Genomic DNA, 24,542 nt, shown 5'->3' with positions numbered 1-24,542 from the left:
AAAGAGAAGTAAAAGAGCATCTCTTCAGAGATATTGAGTATCCATAGATTCCACCATCTCCTCTGATGCTGCCACCTCCTGCACTTCCACAATCTCTATAGATTCATGGCCACCCCTCCAGCAGTGAACTGGAGCTCCAGGTATCTAAGCCAACATCGTTGGCCACTGGTTCCAAACCCTTAATATGATTAGGAAGCGGTCAGTGCCCAAGACCCTCCAGGAGCCTTACTTGCCATTGGTACCCTCATGAATCCCTTCAGCCACTGAGCCTCACGTTGGCCTGCTGCTCTAATCTTATCCCCTGTCGAGTCTTCTCCAAGGCTTCTCCTTCTTGTTGGGTCGTAAGGTGTTCTCTTGCTCTGGGTCCCTATCTTGTGTCAAACATCCAGGGATTCTCAACCATGCAGAACTGGATAGCCAAGAATATACATTTAGGGTTAAAATCAGATTAGCTATAAACATTAAATGGTGCATCAAAACTAAGGGGCCTTACCGTGTATTCCTGCTCCTAATTTATATGTTTAAATGTTCATTTTTTGACCTTGTGTGCAGTTTGTCTCTTATAAAGTCATGGCTATCTTTTCTTGGTAATTATCAGCAAGACCTTCATATTCTTTATTTCTTAAAATATTGTACATTAATAATGACAGATTTATACACAAACATAAAAATTGCTGTTGTATCTTTTATATTTTGTACATATTTCATAAAAAATATGATTATCAAGTCGATTCAGATTGCACATTTAGTTTTCAATCAAATATATATCAGGCAGACTTGGTTGAGTTCACATGGAATTGAAAAGGCACTATAATTTGCATCAGTTTCACTTTTAGCCCTCAGGACACAATTTAATACAGTATTACATTAAAGATGTTAAATTGTTCAATACAGTAGTTAATTCAGACCCAAAGAGCTAAAAACAAAAAAAAAAGACAGAGATGAATCGATTTATTGCCTGTTAGTATTGATGGGCGCAAAAAATGCCAGTACAATAAGTGTCTGCATTTTTGAATAATGTAATGGGATCTATTACACCAAAATGAACCTGCAGCCCTAACACTGTATAATCTCCAATCTCCGATGGTGCTCTTTTCCCTTTCGTACTGGATTGAAATATCAGGCCAGATTAATTTTCTCAACTGAAACATAAACCTGAAGCTTTTTGACCTGAAGACATAAATGCTACAATTAAGTTCAAGTTCATGTGCAGTTTATTTATCATCCAATTGTACCAGTCCAACCTGTCGAAACACCGTTCTCTGGTCCATGGTGCAAAACATGACAAACATGCAGACAGACATAACACATATACAGACATAAATATTTAAGGATCTAAACAAGGCAAAAAAAAGGTATAATGTGAGACCATATCATTTTATTGGAAGGTGACAGTCACAGATGGAAAAACATAATTTGGAATTGTAATGACGATCAACAATGAAAGTCTAAGCAAGGTAAAAAGGAATTGGTAGGTTATTTACAAAGGTCATATTCATTTCTAACTACCATTATTTGTACGGATGTTTCAGGGTAAGTAGGCGCAATTGAACACTTTAAGGTATTTTAAATGAGCAGACCTACTGGAGCAATATGTCAGGGATTTGTATATGTTCGATGGAAATAGGAGACAAAATCTCTTAAACAAAAAAAAATCTTCTACTGTGCAATTATGTTAGAAATAGGTTGAAGCCTGGGAAGATTCTGTTTCTGCTATGATTAAAGTGATTGTTCCCTTCCTTGCCCAGGTTTCCTGGTGAAGAACAGCTATGATTTTGCGAACTCTTGGGCAATGGGTGGTGCCGAGGAACTGTGCAGCAGAGTGTCTCCTCCTAGTAAAACCTGCAATATGTCCTTTGGAGCAATAGAAGACGTGAGTTCAAATAAATAATATAGTATCGTTAAATTTTACAGGAGGGGAGGCTATTTGAATTAGGAAGTTTGTCTCACAAGGCAAGGCTTGTATCTCTGGAGATTAAAAAAGTGAGAGGTTGAACCATACAACACCCAGTGGGATCTTGATAAGGGGAATCCTTAGAGGACGTTTCCATCTGTGGGAGAATTTAGATTTAGGGGCAACTGTTTAAAAATAACGCCCTCTGTTTAATGAAGAAAAGACACCATTTTTTTTCTCACGGAGGGCCTTGAGTCTTTGCAACACTTTTTATTAAAGAGTATGGGAACACTTTTTTTGAATATTTTAAGGTAGTTTTAGATGTTGTTCAATAGCAAAAGGGTAAAGGTTATCTCGGAGTTGAGGTTACATTCAGATCATTCATGATATTTTTGATTGGCGAAGCAGCTGAGTAGCCTATTCTTTAATCATTGCAATACTCATAATACCATGGGAATTTGTTCTAATTCTTGTATAAATATGTATTTTCCTGTACATGGGAATGAATTATGCCACAAAGAGATTAACGTGGTAATGAAATCCTAATCTACAAATATCTGCCATCAGTAGAAAGATTGATAACTTCTTTTGCATTATTTTATTTTGTTCTTGAAAAATTGCCTCTAATATTTGTAACTTTATTTTTGAAATCTGAAGTTAAAGTTGCAATGAAAATGTTTTCAACTTTTTGTGGTTTCAATTATAGCATATTGTTTAAATTTGTAATTGGTAATAATGGCTGAAGAACTTGAGAGGAAGAGGGAAGTTTTAAAAAAAAGTCAATGTGTGTGAGTGAGTGAGAATTTGAGAACATACTTGGATGAAATAAACTTTTATTTGAATATAGAACTTAATGAGAAAATGCAAAATGCTCAACACCCTGCAAATATTCAGAGAATGTAATGATCTTGTGGATCCAGAGCCATTCATTGCTAGTTGTGAGGATGACATGTGCCACTGTGAAGGAAAGAAGTGTCACTGCCAAGCATTTCTGGAATATGCAAGGTCATGTGCTCAAAAGGGTTCATTTCTCAAAGACTGGTCCATGAAAAGTGACTGCAGTAAGTAGAGTAAATATCATTTGTTCTGTTTGTAACTTTCTTCCCAGAGTGATATAATTACTCATTTTTCAGTTTTAAAAATAAGTAAAAAATATAACAAATAGTGGATCGCTAGTTCCTGTAGAATCCTGTGTGATTTTATATTTTAATGACTATTCCTGTTTGCCTTTACTTGGTATTGTACAAACAAGTTACTTATTAAGAGCTTTGTGACAGGATCACAAATATACTTTTATTAATGGTCAATGGAAAGAAAAGATAGTGAAGTAAATCTGAAATTATTCCGATATTGCCATTTCAAATCATCCTTTAAATTTTGGATTCTTGATTTAATATACATTTATATAGCAAATGCACTTCTACTTATAAATGCATACATGCAGCAAAGAAAAATAAACCTTTCTGAAGTTTATATTTATTCCCAAACAATTGATTTTAAAGTAAGCCCTTGTGAGAATTAAATAATTTATCCAAATAGACTGAGGCTGTCTTATGATGTGAAGGATCTCCTGCATTATGCTGCATTGGTCGATGATAAAACATCATGTTGTGTTGTCTTCACAATTCCTAGAAAGCTTTGGGATAGATTGTAGTTTTTTTTCCCCTGAACTGTGTTAAACAAGGACCTTTTTATTTGACAAGGACTGAAATGTCCACCTGGAATGGAATATCAAACGTGTGTGCCTGCCTGTGCCCGAACATGTAAGAGTCTAAACATCAATCAGCTCTGCCATAACCAATGCATGGATGGCTGCACTTGTGAAGGTGATTGTTCATATTCATTACATCTCGGGCATTTAACAAGATGAGAAGACAGAAATGTATGTATTCTGTTCATTCCAATTCACTGTCTGGATTTCAGATGGGAAAGTCCTGGATGGAGACATTTGTGTAGCTTCTTCAGAATGCACCTGCATGCATATGGGAAAACAGTATCCGGCTGGTTCAAGTATCTCCCAGGGCTGTCATGAATGGTTAGTGCTAAAACTAATATCTGTAATGATCGCCATTGAAAGATTTGTTGTACAATGAATCAAGCCAGAAAGTGAGGACTATAAGCATTTATGGTGAGAAATGCTCTCAGATGGTTCAACATAGGAAAATCAAATAGTGAGAAAATTATTGAAATAAAAAAAATAATTAATTGTTAATGGTCTTGATAAGGGGATTCTAAACAGAAATTTCAACAGATATAAAGTTATGACAACAGTTTATCCACTAACTATATTTTGATGATTCGATTCTGATAAATGACTGAATATTTTGGATCATTTTTTGGTACACTTTCTATGCCCATACTTTGAATTCTGCAAAGTACTTTTAAGTTTATGCCCATCCTTTGTATAATATGTTTAGAGACAGACTGGGGAAATGGATACAAGGACACACATTTTCATTCTGAACCCAAACTTTCTGCCATTTGGATGAAATTATAAGCACATTTGCATTCCTTAGGGAAGTTGTTCACCAATTGTTCCAAATTTTATTTTACAGCATTTGCAGTCATGGAAAATGGGAATGTACCCATGAGGATTGTCCAGGTGTGCTTATTTCTTGTATCATGAAAATTGTTAATAATCTGAATGGGATTAGTTTCTTAAAGATAGTTTTAGTCACTTTCTTGTCGTTAAGAGTTTAATGAATATGAATTTTGAAATACACTGTTCCTTTGAGATTAGATAGCATCAATCATGACTCTTGAAAAGGAATGTAGTAAAGCATCTAAAGAGGTGGTTCTCAGCCTTTATTTTTCCCACTCACAGACCACTTTAAGTAATCCCTATGTCATCAGTGTTTTGTGATTAGTAAGGGATTACTTAAGGTGGTCTGTGAATGGGAAGGGAAGGTTGAGAATCACTGCTCTTGACCCAGTTGTTACTGAAATATTTTGCTTGAGAAAACTCGTCATTAGCCCATTTCCTTTGGAGTTATGAAACCATGCACACAATGAGTCAATTAAGTACGATTAAAATAGTGGTTTTCAAACTTTTTCTTTCAACCCACATACCACCTTAAGCAATCCCTTACTGATCACAGAGCACCTATGGCACAGGGAATACTTAAAGTGGTATGTAAGTGGAAATAAAAAAAATGTTGAGAACCACTTATCGAAAAGACACGTAGCAAATTTCAATGCAGAGTGGGAAGAGCTGAACTTATGTTGCACAGAGCCTGTATGGATCTGATGGATTAAAGGGTCTCTTTCCACCCAGTGACCTCTAATGTGTCCCTCCCCTCCAATTGAAAAGTGCTCACTTGTAAACACCAACTTAATTCACTGAACTCTTGTCCCTGAATTAATAGTAAAATATCTTCTAGTAGACTGCCTCACAATGTTGATGTTGCAATAGATGTTCATATTATTTGAAGCCTTGCATGTATTGAGATGGGAGGGTGCAGTGGCAAATGTAGTTTCAAGAAGAAAAATCCAATGGAATGACTGACGCATTCGCACAGGGTTTCAGCAAGAAAGATTTTTATTTCAATCACACCTCAAGAACTTCAATCAATGTAGCTAAAAGGCAATGATGGCATAGCTATTCTGACATCTTGCAGTGCAGAAATTATTGCTGAATTTACTTGATTATAACGGTCATTACACATTCAAAACACTTCACTGTCTGTAAGTGTCTTTGGGTGTCCTGAGGAAATAAAAAAATTCTCTTTCTTCTCTCTCCATTATTTTAGACTGCAATCACTCATGGGCAGTGAATCATAGCATCCATTATATACAGGAACTATTTAGCTGAAGGATCAGTTAATTGTTTTTATGTAGATATTACTTGAGGAAGAATGGTTCACTTGGATACTGGGAAATGCTCTTACTCAATTTCATAATGAACCATGCAGTTTTTTTTAAATAACTTATCGACTTATCCAAAATAAAACATCAAAAGTAGAAACAGGTGTGGTCTACTCAGCCACCTTGTGCCTGGTTCATCATTCAATAAGGTCACGTTTGATCTTTTACTTAGGCACAACTTTCCTGCAATTACTTTCCTGTCTCTTGTTTCCTTAGTATCCAAAAATCTATTTCAATACTGCTCTGGAATTCCCAGATTCTAAAAATGTGCATGAAGTTACAACATTCTGCCACAGAAGCAGGATCACTATTAACTGAGCAAAGCTAATGTATCTATTAAAATGTCTGACCAAGAAGATGAGGTAAACTTTGTAGTGATTGGATGATTGGAACCATTCAATTCTCAACATTTGAGTGTACATATTAGGAGCAGGAGTGGAATACTCAGCCCTCCAGTCTGGTTCATCATTTATAAGATCATGGTTCTGAATTTTCAACCACTCAGAGTAAGTTTTCACTGTTTCCAAAGAATTTCACTCTTAAATAATCCCAGTCTTAGACAGGTGAACCTTCATTTTAAACACTGACCCCTATTCTGGATTTTCCCACAAGAGGAAACATCCTCTCCATACCACTTTGCCATGGCTTCACAATCTTGTATGTTTCAATCAAGTCTCTTCTAAACTCAATCAAGTGTAAGATCAGCCTATCCAATATTCCCTCATAATACAAGGCAGCTATTCCAGGTATTAATCTACTAAACTTCTCTGAATTTAATTCTGGAGCAATAATATCCCTCCTTACATAAAGAGGCCAGTACTGCAATTCACCCCAATGCCCCAAATAATTGAAACGTAGATTCCCTCCTTTTGTGGAAATAAGCAATGGTGATCTATTTGATTTTTAAATCACCTACAGTATCTGCATCCTTGCCTTTTGTCTTAATTATAATAGGGGCATGTAATTGTTGCAGTTAGAATTAACAGGCTTAGGCAACACAGACAGTTGTGGAGACCTGCTCATTAGATGTATTCAAGAGGGAGACGGATGTGACCCTTGTGGCTAAAGGGATCAAAGAGTATGGAGAGAAAGCTGGAAGGAGATACTGATGCCATATGATTAGCCAGGATTATGCAGAAATGAGGTGTAGCCTCAAAGAGCTGAATCGCCTGCTCCTGTACCTATTTTCTTTGTGAAGTATACTTGATAATAAGTGAAATGTACCACTGTATTATGGAGGATGGTTAATTGTAATACTTAACTTTCTTGCATTTAGGGGAATGTTTTGTCATTGGGCAATCACACTTCAAGAGTTTTGATGATAAGTATTTCACCTTTGCTGGAATGTGCCAATACTTGCTGGCAAAGGACTGCGAGGAAAACACATTTGCAGTATTCATTGAGAAAGTACAGGTACAACCAATCAACACTTTTACTCTTTTGAATGCTGAAGGATATTTCTCAGTATTGTTCAGTGCTTTGAACTTTCTTCCCTAGTGTGCAGATGATCCAGATGCTGTTTGCATAAGATCGGCCACTCTGAAGTTCCAGGAGCTGGAAAACACGAGCATCAAACTTAAACATGGTGGCAGAGTTTCAGTGAATGGAATGGACATACAGCCACCTCTAATTCAAGGTTCATACTAATTATCCTCTATACAAATAGTGTTTTATAAGATTCTAATTGATTAGTATAATAAAAGAATGTCTTAGCTTCTGTTCTGTTTGGTTGACAATTTAAAAAAAATGGAAATTATATAAAAAAAAGATTTTATTTTGCTTCCCTCTTTGAGGTTTGGTTTTTGGTGTTTGAATTGTGCAAAACCCAGTTAGGTCTTTCATTAATCTGGCTTCCCAGTGAAGCAGTGGAACTCCTTTCATCCATTCTCTCCTGTGCAGAGGAACTACCCATGCAGTCCATTCAATGTAAAAACTGTAGTGTCTGGGGGTGGGGAGGGGTTGTGAGGAGGACAGGCTTAAAGGACAATTTAATGTCCTGGCAGGAGACATTTTCTCTTGCTCATTGCTTGGGACATGGTGTCACTGGCAAGATCAGATTTTATGGCCCACCTCTAATTGAGCTGCTTTGTTCAAGTACTGCAGTCCTTCTGTGGAAGAAACTCCTATGGTGCTGTTGGGCAAGGATATAGAGCCAGTGATGATGAAGGACTGGCAATTATAGTTTCAAGGATGCTGTGCAACTTGGAGAGTAAGATGCATGCTGTGGTGTTTCAATGAGGTTCTTGTCCTCCTTGTTCTAAAGGTGTCAGGTTTGGGAAGTGGGGACAGTGCAGTCTGCTGATTATCTGCAGAGCCCATTATAACATGATGTTCTGGAAGTGGAGAGAATGAATGCTTCAGAGGATGGATGGACATCATTCGAGAGACTGCTTTGTCCTTGATAGTGGTAAACTTCCTGAATGTTATTGGAGTTGTGCTCATACAGAAAAATGAATGCGTACTATCACACTCCTAATTGGTGTCTTGTAAGGTGTGAAAAGATGTTGAGATATCATTCCTTCTGTCAAATGTATTCTAACAGTGCTATTCAAGATGGGAGGAGAGGGTGTTCCAGGATTTATTCACAGAAGCAAGGAATGACTGGTAATATATTTCAAAGTCAGGATGTTGTGCAGCTTGGTGGAAAACCTGCTGGTGGTAGTCTTCCAAGCACTTGCTGCCTTTGTCCAGGAGCTAAAGATTGGCATTCCAGAGGTGCTGTTAGGGTAGCCAAGATGATTAAGTGCATGAAGTTTGTAATGGGACACATTGTGCACTAGTGGTGGCAGAATTAATGTTTGGTGTGGTGTATGGACTGCCACTCAAGGGACTGCTTTGTCCTGGATTGTCCCGAACTTTTGTTGACGGTGGCAAGGCTTTGGAATGTTACTTGATAAATCACTGGGTAAAGGACACAGTATCTGTCTGTCTGGTTTCTGATCATGGTGACCCCAAGATGTACAAAAATTTAATGAGAAATTTATTAAACCTTCCATTAATGTTACCCTGTAACATTTCTCGAGGCAAATTAAAGACTTGAGAATAGCATGGGATTATTTTTAAGATGAAATTTCTCTGTGCTTGTGAACTGCATAAAAGTCACCAACCTCACTGTTGACTTCAGTCCTCCAAGATGCGAATCACAGTGAGTCATAGAATCACAGAATTTTACAACATAGAATTAGGCTTTTCAGCCCAACTTGTCCATGCCAACAAAACTAGTCCCATTGGCCTTTGTTTGACCCATATCCCTCTAAACCCTTCCTACCCATGTTCCCTTTTGTCTTTTGAATGTCACCATTGTCCCTGCTTCCACCACTTCCTATGACATCCCTTTCCATATTTTCACCACTTCCTGTGTAAAGAAGGTACCTTCAGCTCCCTTTTAAATCTTTCCTATCTCACCTTAAATCCAAACCCTCTTATTTTATCTACTGGGGGGTGAAGAGAAAGGCTCTGACTATTTCCCTTATCTATGCTCCTCATGAATTTATAAACTTTTATAATGTTCTCCCTTAATTTTCTATACTCCAGACAGTAAGTCCCAAGCCAATCAATTCTCTTCTTCTAGTTCAAATCTACCACTCCCAGCAACATTCTCATGCATCTTTTCTGCACCCCTTCCAGATTAACAATATCCTTCCTATTGCTGCATGACCAAAACTGTGCACAGTACTCCAAGAACAGTCTCACCAGTATCTTGTTCAATTGTAACATAACATTCCTGCTGCTGCTCTCAAAGCCCAAATAATTAGGGTGACCAAACCTTTGAACTCTCTTGGATCACTTTCCAGTTTTATTTGACAAGTAAATTTTTAGTAGGTTTCTGGATTAACCCTCATTTTATAGTAGATCCATTCAGCAGATTGGGTGGTCTGATTGTGCACCCCTATCAATGTAAGAGGTTACCTCTTAAACCCATATCATTGCAACCTATTCCCCCTGAGCTACAGTTTGTCATCAGTCTCGAGACTGCTGTTCTACTGATGCAGATCTACTGTGTATGAATGCTTGCTTCAGTTGTAGATGAAAGGTACTAATTGACTCTCAGATGCCTGACTCAACGAGGTTCATATGATTTTCTTTATGTCAAAGGCACAATATGGATGGATAGGTACTCATTTTAATTAATTATTGTAATATAATCTATTACATTCATTCATACATGATAAAGCATTGAGCAAATGAAGCTAATCCATATATATATGGAATCAAAGCAGCCCTTCATGCCATTTCTGTCAGTTCTAAAAAAGAGCAATCTAATTAATTCTTGCCCAGCCCTTTTTTTGTGAACTTTCTTATTTTTCCCTTCCATATTTTTACTCAGTTCCCACTTGAATTTTACTCTGTAATCTGGACCTGCTTTCTTTCAGGCTCAACATTCCAGATCAACAATAAATGTTGTCCTTTATTTTTTCATAAATTTCTCACGTAAATGTTTTTCCTTCAGTGGCTGATTTCTCCAATGTTGAAAATAATCTCCCAATTACTCCCTTAAAACCCTTTGCTGGTGGTGAGCACATCAAGCAAACATTCTCTTACCTGTTAGTGCATATAAATAAATATATTTCAATAAAGCTCTACATTCCTGGAACCATCGCAGTAAACCTCTGCAGCCATTCTGAGTACTTGACATTCCTCTTAAAGTGTGGGGAAAATTCTCCAACTAGGGTTTGATCAAAATTTATAAACACTTAGCAAAATTTCCTTTCATTTTTTTGACTCTGCACCTCTAATTGAAAAGCCAAGAATTATGTTTGCCATAATTACAGGATTATCATCCTGTCCCAGTACCTTCACTGTCTTGTCTACATTACATCAGTTTCTAATGGGGGAGACATGTTTTCATATTTTTTTTTAAGAGATGCACCAAGTTTCTTTTCAGAGTCCAGAATCAGTTTGCGCATCAGTTGGTGGTCTTCATCATTTTATTGCATGGATTGCATTTGAAATCCATTTTTACCTACACTCAGTGCCTGAAACACAGAAACCTCAACAGTAAATTGAGATGGATTGCAAACCTTATTAACAACAGGTTATTGGACATTGAGAAAGGTTATAGGGAGACAAATACCGGTGGGAAGATGAGAGAGGTTTACTTTGCATTAGATATCAGGTGAGCTGTTTGGTCGATGTTTTGTATTATATTTTTTAATTTCAAAAATAAGCTTTAATCTTAATATAAATATATGCAAAAGAAGAACACAGTACAAATCTCTGCATTTTTAGTGTTGTTCTGTCCATTCTTCATTATTATTGGTCTGTATATTGCACCTGGACAGAATGTATTATCCGTGTGATCTTTACCTGCCAGTTGATTTCAGCAAATAATACTTCTGATGCCTAACCTTGGAGTAATTGTGACACAGGATTTTTGACAGAAGAAGCACTCATTTCACCACCAATAATATCTTTGAAGTTGGTGAGCTTAAAATAAAAACGTGAAATTAAGATGGATAACTCCTGGTAGCTGATCCTGGTTTAAGAAATATGAATTTGGTTAAGAGACAGAAGGCATGCTGGGTGTTTCTTTCCACAATACTCTGTAATGACACTATTTTTATAAATACATTTATTCTAATTGAGATCAATTGTCTCCCAGGTAGCCTTCGTATCCAGCACACTATTCAGTCATCAGTCCGGGTGACATATGATGAAAGTTTTCAGTTTGACTGGGATGGGTACGGAAAGGTTAATCTGAAGGTATGCCTAAAACATGCAGAAGTATATCAGATCCAGCATTTTATGGCACTGAACTGACACATGATTTTTTTTTTTAGCTGAGCTCTGTATACATGGGATTAACCTGTGGTCTTTGTGGAAATTTCAACGGAAATCAAGGAGATGACTTCCTCACACCATCTGGACTTGTTGAACCAGAAATGGTCAATTTTGGGAACTCCTGGAAGATCAATGGAGGCTGTACTGACTTGAAACCGATGCATGCTGACCCATGCAAGTTACATCCCAAGAGAGGTAACTAGACTTCATTGTGTTTTAGATATGGATATCCATTATGGTAATTGAAATACTTTCACTAGCAATTTGGCCTACTTTAGAGTAAGAAGGTAAATTCAGAGATTTTGGCCTTCTTTGGAGTCAGAAGGTAAATACAGAGATTTTGGCCTACTTTGGAGTAAGAAGGTAAATTCAGAGATTTTGGCCTTCTTTGGAGTAAGAGGTAAATTCAGAGATTTTGGCCTACTTTGGAGTAAGAAGGTAAATTCAGAGATTTTCTTCAATCAATGGGAGAGAAACATTGTTTCAGATCAGAGGCCACCTTGTGACCCACACTCACTTTGAATACATACAGTTTCCTGCTCAGATGATGGAACAATCTTTTCATGAGATTCTTGGAAGTGGGAAAAACTTAAACAGCTCCATTTTTGACTGTCACCAGACAAATAGCCTCTTTCCCTGGTGACATTTTCTGTAATTCTCCAAAGTAGCACGCTTAATATGAATGTCATATGTAGTTGTTATATAGTCAGGATAATATGAACTGTTTTGTAACCACTTAAGAATACATCCTTCTCACTCTAGTGCACCACTGTGGGGCATATGAATGTGTGAAGAGTTTCCTGAGATGGTGGATTACATCAGTTAGTAAAATCTCTTCTGGTATTTGAATCTTGAATCTCTAAGTTATGTAAGAAGCCTCCCAAGTAACACAGAGATATAAGATAGTGGCAGCAGTATAAAAGAACAGGAATAAAGCCACACAATTGATTGTAAGTCACTGAAATACAAGGGGGGGGGGGGGGAAAGAAAGAATACCCGAGCAAGTAATAGATGACAATGGAACACAGTTCATGTCACATGCATTCAAAAGTTGGATGCAGAGTATGGATTTGTTATCACTACATCATCCTTATACTACCCCATGGGTTCATTGAAAGACAAGTGCAAACTGTGAAACGGACACTAGTTAAGTATCATGAAACAAAAGAAGACCCATACCTAGCTCTTCTATCATTATATAATACCTTTAAGGGCTGACATGAAGTTCCTGGCAGAACTTCTAAATGGCAGGAGATATAAAACAACTCTGCCAAGCAAAATACACACTCCGGAAGGCCAGGAGAAAACCAGAAGAAGACTGGCTGACGTGCGAGAAGAAGGATGCCAGCATTACAACAAACATGCACAAACATTGCCAGAACTCTTCAGAGGGCAGCATGTGGATATTCAAGAGCCGATGTTGAAAACATGGACCCCAGCAAAGGTTATCAGAGAAGCTGAGACACCAAGATCATACATTATCGAGACAGACTCTGGCAATCAGCTGAGGAGGAACAGAATTCACATCTGACTGACACAAGATGTGATGAAGCTTCTGCAAAAGCTTTAATACCAGCAAACCCTGCAACACTAATATCAGTGAGGTATCAAGTGAAGAGACCACAACCACTAATACTGAAACATCAACACAGTAGTCGTCAGGTGAAACACAACAAGCTACATTACTTACATGAGTACCCACAACACAGAGCCCCTTGGTCGCAGCCAAATCCACAAGATGGCGAAACAACATACTGCCGCCAGTGCGATATCAATAAGAACTATTTAAAAATAGTATTGTAAATAGGCTAGTGTACAAATTCAGTTACTTAAATTGCACTGGAAAGAAAATGATAAAGAACACTAATTTTTTTCTTTATCTTGAGAAGGAGGGATGTTATATAGTCAGGATAATGTGAACTATTTGTAATCATGTAAGAATACACCTTTCTCACTGTAGTAACTGTAGTGCACCACTGTGGGGGCGTATGTATATGTTTATGACTGTGGGAACAGTTTCCTGAGATGGTGGAAGACATCAGTAAGTAAATTCTCTTCTGTTATTTGAATCTTGCATCTTTAAGTTATTTAATAAGCCTACCAAGTAACACAAAGACATATCAGTAGTCATTTGCATCAAATTGAAAAAAAGAAGGAATTCAAAGCAAGTGACAGTAATAGTACTACTTTTATGTGTGGTGCTAGGGCATTGCCAACAGTTCATTGAATTCCAAGGGGATGTTTTTAGATCAAGCAAAATAAATAAAGCTAGGATTCCCTCAACAATGGTTCCTCTAATTTGATATTCATGTTGAGAAATAGTCTTCCATCTGGTTACCACGGCTGGTTATCCCTTCCTTTTAAGAATAAACAGGTCTGAAAAATAAATCCTAAACAAAATAAGACATCTGTATCCTGTGGTTTGACCATGTAATTAATCTGATAATACATACAAATTATTTATTGAAACTAGCTGCTTAAAGGAAATGATGACTGTTTTTCGTGAAATCAAATGAAGGAAGTGGAAGCTTTAGACTTTAAGCACAACCGCCCTTATCTTCCAGCTTTCATTATTCAGATTATATAGTTAAAGGATAAACAATCCATGTTTGCTTTTATAACCTAACATTGAAATTGTTTTAGTTTCTGCCTAATTATCTTCACAATAATAAAATCTAGAATGGAAGTGATGCTACTGCTATGCCTTGCTAATAAAATTATATTAGGGACCACCAATCAATCAATTGTGTGGCTTTATTCCTGTTCTCTTATACTGCCGCCACCATCTTGTATCTCTGTGTTACTTGGGAGGCTTCTTACATAACTTAGAGATGCAAGATTCAAATACCAGAAGAGATTTTACTAACTGATGTTATCCACCATCTCAGGAAACTCTTCACACATTCATATTCATATGCCTCAAAGTGGTGCACTAGAGTGAGAAGGATGTATTCTTAAGTGGTTACAAAACAGTTCACATTATTCTGACTATATAACAACTACATATGACATTCATATTAAGCGTGCTGCAAGGAACTATTTAACTGAAATAAAGTTTGGAAACCAGGCCATTTCAGACCTACCACCTCTATCCCATCAATGTTCTCTTTTTGGATGGAATGGTTTTGTGGAATGGAGCTTTGTTTCAATAACATGGCTCTTATCACCTGGACATCTAGACAACTATATTACTTGCAGTAAGAAGATGAAGCCTTAAATGAAATTTATCAATTATTCAGGTGATAAAGCCAATATGATAGAAAATGAGATGACTAGTCACTGGCTGTATATATAACTCACCTTGATCTGACTATGATTGTTAAATTGACAAGGGTGATATCTATATAGTGAATAAGTCTAATGTGATGTGAACATTGACAGAAAACATTAGCAATGTAATGTGATTATAGAAGTAGTTAAACTGCACATCATTACGCAAAGGACATACACACTGTGGTGCGCTGTTGGTCAGAAGCAAACGCACAAAATCAAAAGACTGTATTTGATGTAAACTTCCACAGAGCCCAGCAGGGAGTTAGCACTGCTGTAAACTCTGAGAATGAGCTCAGGCATATATTCCGGAGGGTGATTGACACCCAACTGGTGGGGCTTGTTCTATTCAGGTCGGCTGATTGATAGCCGGCCAGGTGTTGACTGAATTGTCCCAACAAATTACCAAACAAAACTCGAAAATAGTTAAACTTAGAGAATCATCAATAGATATTGGGAAATTATTGTGGATAATTTATACCCAGGCCATTCTCCAAGGAATTACAATGAACCAGCACAATACTTACTGTTAGGGTCAGTACAAATCAAGGGTAATGTTGCCATTATTTGCAGCAAGAAAATTGCATTAGAACACAAAATGTAATTTAAAATCAGGCAGTTTCCTGAACAAATAGTCAGTCTACTTTGCCAGATTATTGAGCAGGTTTTTAAAACCTATCTCATCCTGTCATTAAGTGGGCCTGCACCATTTGAGGATGACATATTTTCTTTGTCATGCAATATAAAGCTAAACCTCGATACCCAAAGAACCGCATCAGTTAAAGGATGGTATTGGCAGACCAGCTGCATCCCCATGGCAAAACTTCAGCTCCCTTTGAAATCCAACTCCACACACTTACTTGATGATCACTTTTTTCTTTCAACCACTTGGGTTTTATTCATTAAAATGCATGAGAGTTTAAATGGCACACTATTCTTTTATTTTGGCATTTTGGAAAAAAAAATACAGACTGATGGAATAACGCACTCTTTACAAGCTACCTGTTTGTCTATGATTACCATTTCACATATGTATTTCAGTGAAATATGCTGAGGAGGTGTGTTCTGTTCTGCTGGTAACTGAGTTTGAACCATGCCACCATGAAGTGAATCCTGCTCCATTCATCAAGATCTGTCACTATGACGTGTGCTCCTGCTCAGATGGCAATGAATGCCTATGCTCTGCTATTTCCAGTTACGCTGCTCTATGTGCCAGGAGAGGTGTACTTATCAATTGGAGATCTCCGGACTTCTGTGGTAAGAAGCATCTACTTTCACATTCCTTTACATTTAAACATAATTATGTTTAATATTAGAGGTAAGTTGTATTGTCAGATGTCCTCTTCTCTGAATATAATACCCCAAAATCCTTTTCTGGTAGAACTCTTTGGTCAAAATCTTTCTTTGGCTAAATTATTTATTTGGCCATTCTCATCGTATAATTGCTGGCCATTCCCAGGGGTTCGACCGCTAAAAATGAAATAAATGTCTTCTGCTGTTAAATGTAGAGGTCCAGGTTTTACTAACAGGTTTGGGAAGCTGAATCTGTTTTTATTCCATGGTTAGTAATCAGTCCTGCTTGACATCATTGTGTTTGGGGACTGTCCTATAGCAAATCAGGCCTGTCATGGGATCTGACATGCCGATGATTTCAGTATAAAAGCAGGACAAATAGAGTTATTGCAATGTCTATCAAAATGTGCAATGATCATTAGACTCTTCACCTTCAGAGAAAGTGGCTTCCCTGAGGAAAAACCAAGTCACTGTAACAATGAATATAATTTCTAATGGGAGATCTGTGATGTTTGTCCGAAGCATGAAAAGATTGCCACAAAATTATGTTTACCTTTTCTTCTGTCAGAAATGACATGCCCAGATGGCCAGATTTATGAGCAGTGTGGTACCCCTTGTAACCAGACCTGCAGATCTCTCTCCAGTCCCGACAGAGAATGCACTGAATTTTGTCTCGAAGGATGCTACTGTCCACCCAATCAGTATGCCAATGAGAAGGGGCAGTGTGTCCCGAAATCAGAATGCCCTTGCTACTTTAATGAAGAAATCTACAAAGCAGATGAAGACATAACATTTGATAACATCTTGTGGTAAGCTATGTACATAAGATGAATCGAAAGCAGCAAAATATATAAATGCATAATCTGAACAATATTAACTGAAATTTCAAACAACCTATTACAACTGTACTCAACAAGATTTCAGGTGCCCAGATGGGTCAATACAGCTCAGATGGCCAGTTATAAATATATGGAGATTTTATGTTAGGTTTTGAGTGAATATGATGTTGACTGTGCACCTTATCAAGCACAGGAAACAATCCCTGACTCTACATCTGTGAGGGTGACCTTGAGTTTCTTTGGGAATTAAAGCCCAAATCATAGAATTTATTTTTAAAGTAGAGAAACAATGGTTGAGAACTTTCTTTTTATTTCATGCTTTTGTTTTGCTTTTACGAGTTTCCTAACTTCAGATGCCTGCAGAAACTGCCAGTGGTTTTCATGACTCTCTTTGACATTATTAAGTTCCAAATATATTCTGGTTTCTTTGACAGTTACTGTGAAAATGGTGTGATGCATTGCAGTGAAAATGATCAGATTCATCATTATCCACCAAGCATTTTTTCCGACATTGAAGAAATTGGCAGAGGTGAGAATTGGATCGATTCAGACAGTCATTATATTCACTGGGAGCAGGTGTTTTGAGTAGAATTTATGGTCAAGAAGCCCAGATACTCCATGCAGTTATGGAGTTTCCACTATATGGACCCAAGGGATTTTAAAAAAATCAGTTAGTTTTCTGATATACATAGAAACCAGAACCATATTCAGTGGAGCTTAGTCTAAACCAGCCATTCTCAACTTTTTTTTGCTATGCCCCCCTCCCCCACCCCACTTAGAACACTGCTCAAAGTCTATGAGCCTCCTTCCCTGTGAAGCAGTCATTTACTTGATTTCTTTTGTACTTCTCTCCTATTGACGACATAAAAAGCCAAAAAAAATTTATAATTTCAGTCTGTGGTCCTCCTTCAATATACTATGCCCCCTCCCCCTGGGGGAGAGAGGTTGTGTGTGCATATAGGACCCATTAAGAATGGCTGATATAAACTACTGAGAAATCCATTCAAGTGTTGCTTTCTCACAACATGGACAAGGTGTCCATTTGTGCATGGAAGAGATACTAGGCTTGGCAAAGACCTAAGTATTTATAATGATAAGAAAGGACTTTAGTCAGGTGAAACCATTTGGACTAGTAGTAAAATGTGCCAGTAAGATTCTAATCAATACTATTGCACGTGTTTCTATTGATATTGTGGTGATATGTAATTACACCACCTGGTGACCTTGTACATAAAGCAGTCCAGAGCTACAGTCTAGCCTTCCAGGTTCATCTTGCAGAGAGACAAGACCTCTTAGTGTACATATTACTTTATTAAAGCTGTCTTATACTCACACTGCTGGTGTGGTTATTGTCAGTACAGACATGCAAGTCCACCTGGAGGTATGTATGATGGATGACAGGTTCCATGGACAAACTCAGCACTTGGTTGGCAGGTGAGGCCTTGAGGTGAATCACAGGTATTACCTGAATGACTCAGCCCTGCCAGTTCCTGTGGCAGCCCATAATTGGGCTGTGGAAATTGATTTATTTAGTAACATTATCACTAGAAACGCAACCTAGGAACCAAATCAGCTTCATCATTGGTAATGATCACTAAATGACACATAAACACATGTTTGAGCCTCATTGTAAGGAGTAATTGGACCAATGTAGCTACATTGCCCTCAAATCTCCTCTACCAGTCTATAAAATCATGGTGGATGTGGTTGTGCTCAAAACTCTCCCTTCCTGCCTGTTCCTCATAACCTTTGGCTCCCTGTGGACCAAAAACTCCTTCACGATCTTAAATATATATTTAATAATTCAACCCCTGCAACTCGCTAGGTAGGGAATTCTGAATGTTTGCAATCATGAGAGAGAAGACATTCTTCTTTATCTTTACTTTAAAGTTTTGGGCCAGCTGCAATATTATAGATAAAACGCAGTTGGGGTTGTTGGGGAGGCATTTGATAAGATAAAAGCACGGATTAGTATTTTGGCAATAGTGGAAGGTAGACAGCGATGATGGCAGCACATGATGTCCTGTGGTGAAACAGACTGATGTCAGCATGCACTGCCCTGATCACAGACTGAAGTTCCAGTACTTGTGAGTTGCCATGACATTCCATTGAGAGCATTCATCCAGCTGGAACAGATGAGCTCATTAGCCCTGATCCCATTCTGAGTTGCTAACTCACCACAGATGCGGTTGAAACATAGGGTCTTTCTGGCCAGACGAGATCACCTTCTAGCAAGGGATTGATTCCTGCTGGTCATTTGCAGGCTTCACACATATTAGACAAGAAGAAACCTTTTGTGTTCATTTTACAGGATGAGAGGTATTTGATGCGAGTCTTATTTGTGTGGCTTAAAGGAAATGAATGATAAAGTGGAAATAGCCAGGAATAGAGTTCACCAATGAAGTTGATAATGCATTTAGATTTCATCTGCTCCTTGTCTTTCTCATTTATAATAAAGAGGCGTATTTTGAATGTAGTGACACTTCGTGAAGATCAGATATACACGACTTTTATAATTGAGACCACATAACTTTGTCTGAGGATTGGTTTACTGTTTATTTGAACTTTTATGACCACAAGAATCATATAATGGGAGATTAGGGTACCTATCACAGAATGGTTTAGGTTCAAAGCTTGAATAGATCAAAGATGTTCAGTTGGAAATGTCCCTGGTTGCATTGGTGAGTCCTCTGTGAAGAAAGGTGCGATTCACTGCATTGCTACAATCACACGATTAGGTGTATAGAGTTTTGGAGCATTTGAGGATTGTGAAAGAAATGACAAAGTGCAATTTCTTTCATTATTTACTGTTGGCTATACTGGATATTCAGTAAGATCGTGAAAACTAAGATTACTGAGGTGAAATTGCAGTCTAATGGCTTGTACACCACATCACTTGAGTAATTTTTCATAAATGTTCAGTATTATAAATACCAGAATCCTCCATTATGTTTTTAAGTCTGTTAAGATCCATACAGAAAAAAATGTGTATGTATAAAATGGCACATAATTCCCAGGCTTTTATTTTAAGTAAAACTAATTGAACATCAATTTTCCAACAGTCAAGCGGGACACAAGTTGCAGTCCACCAATGAGAAGATTTGTGTGTCCAGAGGATGACCCAACAGTGAAAGGCATTGAATGTATGAAGACTTGTCAGAACTATGACTTTGACTGTGTGAGCTCAAAGTGCATGTCAGGTTGCATGTGTCCTCCTGGGAAGGTAAGAAACGTGATTGACGCAGTGAAACAATGCCTTGTAGCAAGATGGAAATATCTGCCTTATATACAGTATGATCTGTGCTTTAGGTGCAAGTGGGGACCATGTGCATTTCTCCAGAAATGTGTTCATGTCGACATAACGGCAAAGAATATTCCCCCGGAGAAACTATAAAGCAAGACTGCAATACCTGGTAATATCTTCTTACTTATCGGCATTAATGCAGACTGATTCATGGTAAAATTAATTTCAGAATATGTTTGGATGCAAAACAATTATTGGATCTCTTTACATCATGATGAAATTCCTCAGTCTTTTCCTCTGGAAAGATTGATCAGAGATCAAATCATAACTTTCTGACCATGAAAAGTTTGTGGTTGGTTCTTGCCTGAATTTCTTTTGTCTGGTTGCACCAGTCAGAGTATCACAGCTGAGCAAAAATGTTCAGGAAGGCTGCTTGCTTTATCCAGGGTCTGCACTCCAGTCTGGAAAATTGGCAATGAGGGATCCTGTCTTGTGACCAACATTGTTTTCAATGGATGTCTCTCTGTAAATAAGGTGGAAATGGTTTGTGCTTCGATATGATGGCTCTTGTGACCAAGTGTTGTTCAGATAACATTATCAAAATGTGTCTTGTTTATCTGCCTGACCCCAGCAGACAGTATTATTTGCCCATTGCCAAGGAGTGGAGATTTAAAATGCAAAAAAGTATAGGAGAGGAACAAGACATTCATCCATTGATATCTGTGCCAAACTGGATGCCAATTTTAACTGCACATTTCCTGCCCTTGATCTATATACTATTCTCTATCCATTCATATACTTGTCCAAATGTTGCTGTCACATTTGCTTCCACCATTTCCCCTGGCAGCACACTCCAGGCACCTACCATTCTGTGCAAAGTATAAGTTGCTTCATAAGTCTCCTTTAAATTTCCCCTCCTCCTCACTATTAAGCGATTTCCTCCAGTGTTTGACATTTCTATCCTGAGAAAAAGATTCCAAAAAATCTTTTCTGTCTATGCCTTCTCATGATTTTATATGTTTCTATCAGGTTGCCTCTCAGGCTCTGATGCATAGTTTGGTGTTTAGTGTCCACAGCAGTGAATCCGAGAAAGGCAATGTGCATATGATGCTGGCATGAAGGTGGTAGGAGTTGGACAGAGCTGGGGTTTGCTTATGAATGGAGGTAACTCAAAACGATCAATAGAAAATTCTTCTTCACGGCTTGATAAGGAATTCATCAGTTCTCCTCTGCTGAAGCCTCCAAATAATATAGACCGTTCCCAATTGCAACATCCTATCCATTTACAGAGATGCCCTATCCCCTTCATTCTTTTCCACTTGTGAGCACAGGTTATCTAGGGATACAGCAGAGGATAAGGGGATTAGTGCTGTAACCATAATTGACTGCCAAAATTTTAACAGTAGGTTGGGAGAGTTAACATGAGGGGGATTACTCCTGATATCCACCCAGATCATCAGATTTTGAATCGGGTCTGCATATTTGCATAACATAAAAGCTTATCTGTAAATGAGCTCTCTTTAGTAAAGTGGAATCATGCACCTCTCTCTGAAATGTGTGTACATCCACACAGTGGCAAAGAATACAGTCCAAGCAGTTAGAACTGAGGAGAGCTCTAATGTAAATTTCTGCAGGCATGAAGTTCTCATGATCAACAGAAACTACATCTGAGGAAATGGTGATGACAGACCATAACAAAGCAACCATCATGTTCTTAGCCCATGTTTATAATTTAGAGAAACTGTGCTTCGAATTCAGAATTTCCTGACATTTGTTTACGCTATTCAATCAGATAATTATATTATACTGTACTTTATTTAGCGAGTTGGCAGAAATAGAACCAGTGAAATTTGGTCATAAATTTGTCCCTACTTTTCATAAAAGTTGTATAGACATTCTCAAAAGTAGTCCAATTCTGGTTTGTACCTGGGTCTCGGTTAAATTGTGTTCACAAATCTATTGTGCCAACTTTTCTGAAAAGTTGGTATCATTCAGGAAGTTGCCTGCTTGTTAATTCCTGTCTCCACACGAGTTCTGTTTAATAAACAGAGTGACTCTCCAGCACCACATTCATGATACAAATTCCTTCCTATTATTTGCACTGTATAAACAAGTCTATTGGTTGAGAGCAGCTTTCTGTGAGGTTTAATTTGACTGCTTGTAGCTTTTTAGTGCATTTTCCAATGGCAATATTACTTTTTTGACAGCTTTTCAGAACATGAGCTTGAAAATCATTAGTGGTTACCTTCATCTGAACATTTAACAGGGATTTCCAAACATATCTCTGGTATTTTAATGAAGACATCGACCCACATGCCAGGTGGATTAGTAGAGTCATTCTTTGAAAGACCAGACACAACAAAGCAGACATGCAATAATGCAGTTCGTAGTCATTTTGTACCTTAGCTTATGATTGTCGGTATCAGTGGTGGAGAAATATTCTAACTGGAAAGTTTTGTAAATCTAAATCAGTGCACGCTGAAATGAACCTATAAAGTGTGTGCTTCTAGCAGAGGGTAAAAATGAAGACAAAACATACAACACTCATCCAAAGTATTGAATCACAGGCGATAGGCAAATGTGCTGGAGAAACTCAGCAGGTCCTGCAGTATCCATCAGAAGTAGAGGGTAACCGAAGTTCTGACCTGAGCCCTTCTTCAGGAAAATTGGATTCCTTTCAAAAGGCTCATGCCCAAAACATTGGCTACCTTCTACTTCCGATGGATACTGCGGGACCTTCTGAGTTTCTCCAGCGCATTTATGTCTTGTACACGACCCCATCATCTGTAGATATGCTAGTTTAACTCTACTGAATCATAGGAATTGATTTGTCAGCTTATTTGATTATATAGTCATTTGGACTGAAAAAAATAATGAGGTTTTCTCTGTGAAAACAAAGAAACAAATCTTCTCAGACAATTTTACAAAATTGTAATATCTTGTTTATCAGATGGAATGTTTTGCTGATGGTAACTTAGCTCAGTCCAAATGAAATGTCTTGTTCTCTCATTGAATCCCTCCAGCAGATTTTGTTTGGCTTCAGATTCCAGCACTTTTTGGTGTGTCTCCAATGTACTGCAAACAACTGTTATGTTCAATCTAAGTGTACAGTATAGTGGGATACTGGCAACTATAATGTGTGTTTTCTGAGATGCTCAGAAATATCGTCGATGTAAGGAAAATTGAGCATTAACCATCGACAGTAGCTGTAAATTTAGTAGTGGTAAATTTACCTACTGCTTCAAATAGATTCCGTGAAATCCAGAATTTGATTGTGTTTAAAGTACTTGGTTTGTACAGCTGCTTAGAGGTTTTGTAAGTTATTTATTGTCTTATGCAAAGAGTTAATTGCACTGAAAAATATTGTTGGAAACAATACTATCACTTACTTACTCTCCCAGTATCCTTCCCCACATTCATCCACGCGCAAAGAGTCAGTCAATTACCTGAGTTAGCAATTTGTAAGACCCCTGGTCTTTTGTCAATCCCTTTTTCAGATATTTATTTAGTTTTCTCTTAAAAGTGGTGCATTATCACAAGTTGGTCCATTATCCAACAACCTTCTATGTCATTTTCTTAGGGTGATGAATTTAAACTCATGACCTTTTGTCACTGTTTTTTCTAACACAGGAAAAAATGTCTTTCCCAATTAAATGTTATCAGGCTCATCATAATTTCAAAATGCTTTGTTAGAGGCTACTTTGTTTCAGTGTAAATAGCCATGTCCTATTAGTCACTTGTTATGTGCCAAATGGCTCCATGACTGTTTACTACGGGAACACTGGTGAGGGAGAACAAGACTGGTGATGAATAGATTAAAAACTAAAGACTTCTTCAAGAGATACAAAAGGTTAAGTTGTGCTTTGGCACTATATCATTGTAAATATAAGGGTGTTTTCTTATTGGAAAGGTTTTCAAAGCATCCTGTGGTTGCAAGTAAAAATGCTTATACAGTGTGCAATAGACCTGTGATATGAATGTCATTCCAGTTGCTGTGAGCTACTGATTGAGAGAAACCAACTGACTGCTGGGCTACCTCTGCTCAAGATTATGGCTAATACTGCTCAGTGAAATTAGGAATGAACATTTGTTGTCATTTGTTTTGGCAGTAAATGTCTCAATCGCAAATGGCACTGCACTGAAGAAGTCTGTGATGGCACCTGCCTTGGTGTTGGTGAGGCTCATTACATTACTTTCGATGGGCTGAAATATACATTCCCAGGCAAATGCCAGTATGTCCTGGTTCAGGTAAGGACATCCTCTGAGGATTGGGAAATTACCAGCATGTTACACACACTCCCCATTGAGAGAATATCTTTTCACAAATTATCCTTTTGATTTTCACTTGTAGGTAAGA

General features: G+C 37.8%; 1 protein-coding gene across 1 annotated transcript in view; it reads left to right on the top strand.

The window, feature by feature from the left end:
* Positions 1-24,542, top strand: part of vwf (von Willebrand factor) — a 105,258-nt gene that overhangs the window by 10,683 nt on the left and 70,033 nt on the right. Inside the window, exons 6-20 of the mRNA XM_069908995.1 lie at positions 1,749-1,873; positions 2,742-2,955; positions 3,598-3,720; positions 3,818-3,929; positions 4,450-4,496; positions 7,035-7,171; positions 7,256-7,394; positions 11,361-11,461; positions 11,539-11,734; positions 15,851-16,066; positions 16,671-16,911; positions 17,376-17,470; positions 20,004-20,164; positions 20,251-20,354; positions 24,295-24,433. Of these exons, the coding sequence (XP_069765096.1) occupies positions 1,749-1,873; positions 2,742-2,955; positions 3,598-3,720; positions 3,818-3,929; positions 4,450-4,496; positions 7,035-7,171; positions 7,256-7,394; positions 11,361-11,461; positions 11,539-11,734; positions 15,851-16,066; positions 16,671-16,911; positions 17,376-17,470; positions 20,004-20,164; positions 20,251-20,354; positions 24,295-24,433 (2,150 nt within the window). The remainder of the gene's footprint in view (positions 1-1,748; positions 1,874-2,741; positions 2,956-3,597; positions 3,721-3,817; positions 3,930-4,449; positions 4,497-7,034; positions 7,172-7,255; positions 7,395-11,360; positions 11,462-11,538; positions 11,735-15,850; positions 16,067-16,670; positions 16,912-17,375; positions 17,471-20,003; positions 20,165-20,250; positions 20,355-24,294; positions 24,434-24,542) is intronic.

This window comes from Narcine bancroftii, chromosome 13 (genome assembly GCF_036971445.1).
Source record: "Narcine bancroftii isolate sNarBan1 chromosome 13, sNarBan1.hap1, whole genome shotgun sequence".
NCBI classification, from domain to species: domain Eukaryota; kingdom Metazoa; phylum Chordata; class Chondrichthyes; order Torpediniformes; family Narcinidae; genus Narcine; species Narcine bancroftii.
This window is presented reverse-complemented; position numbering and strand designations above follow the sequence as displayed.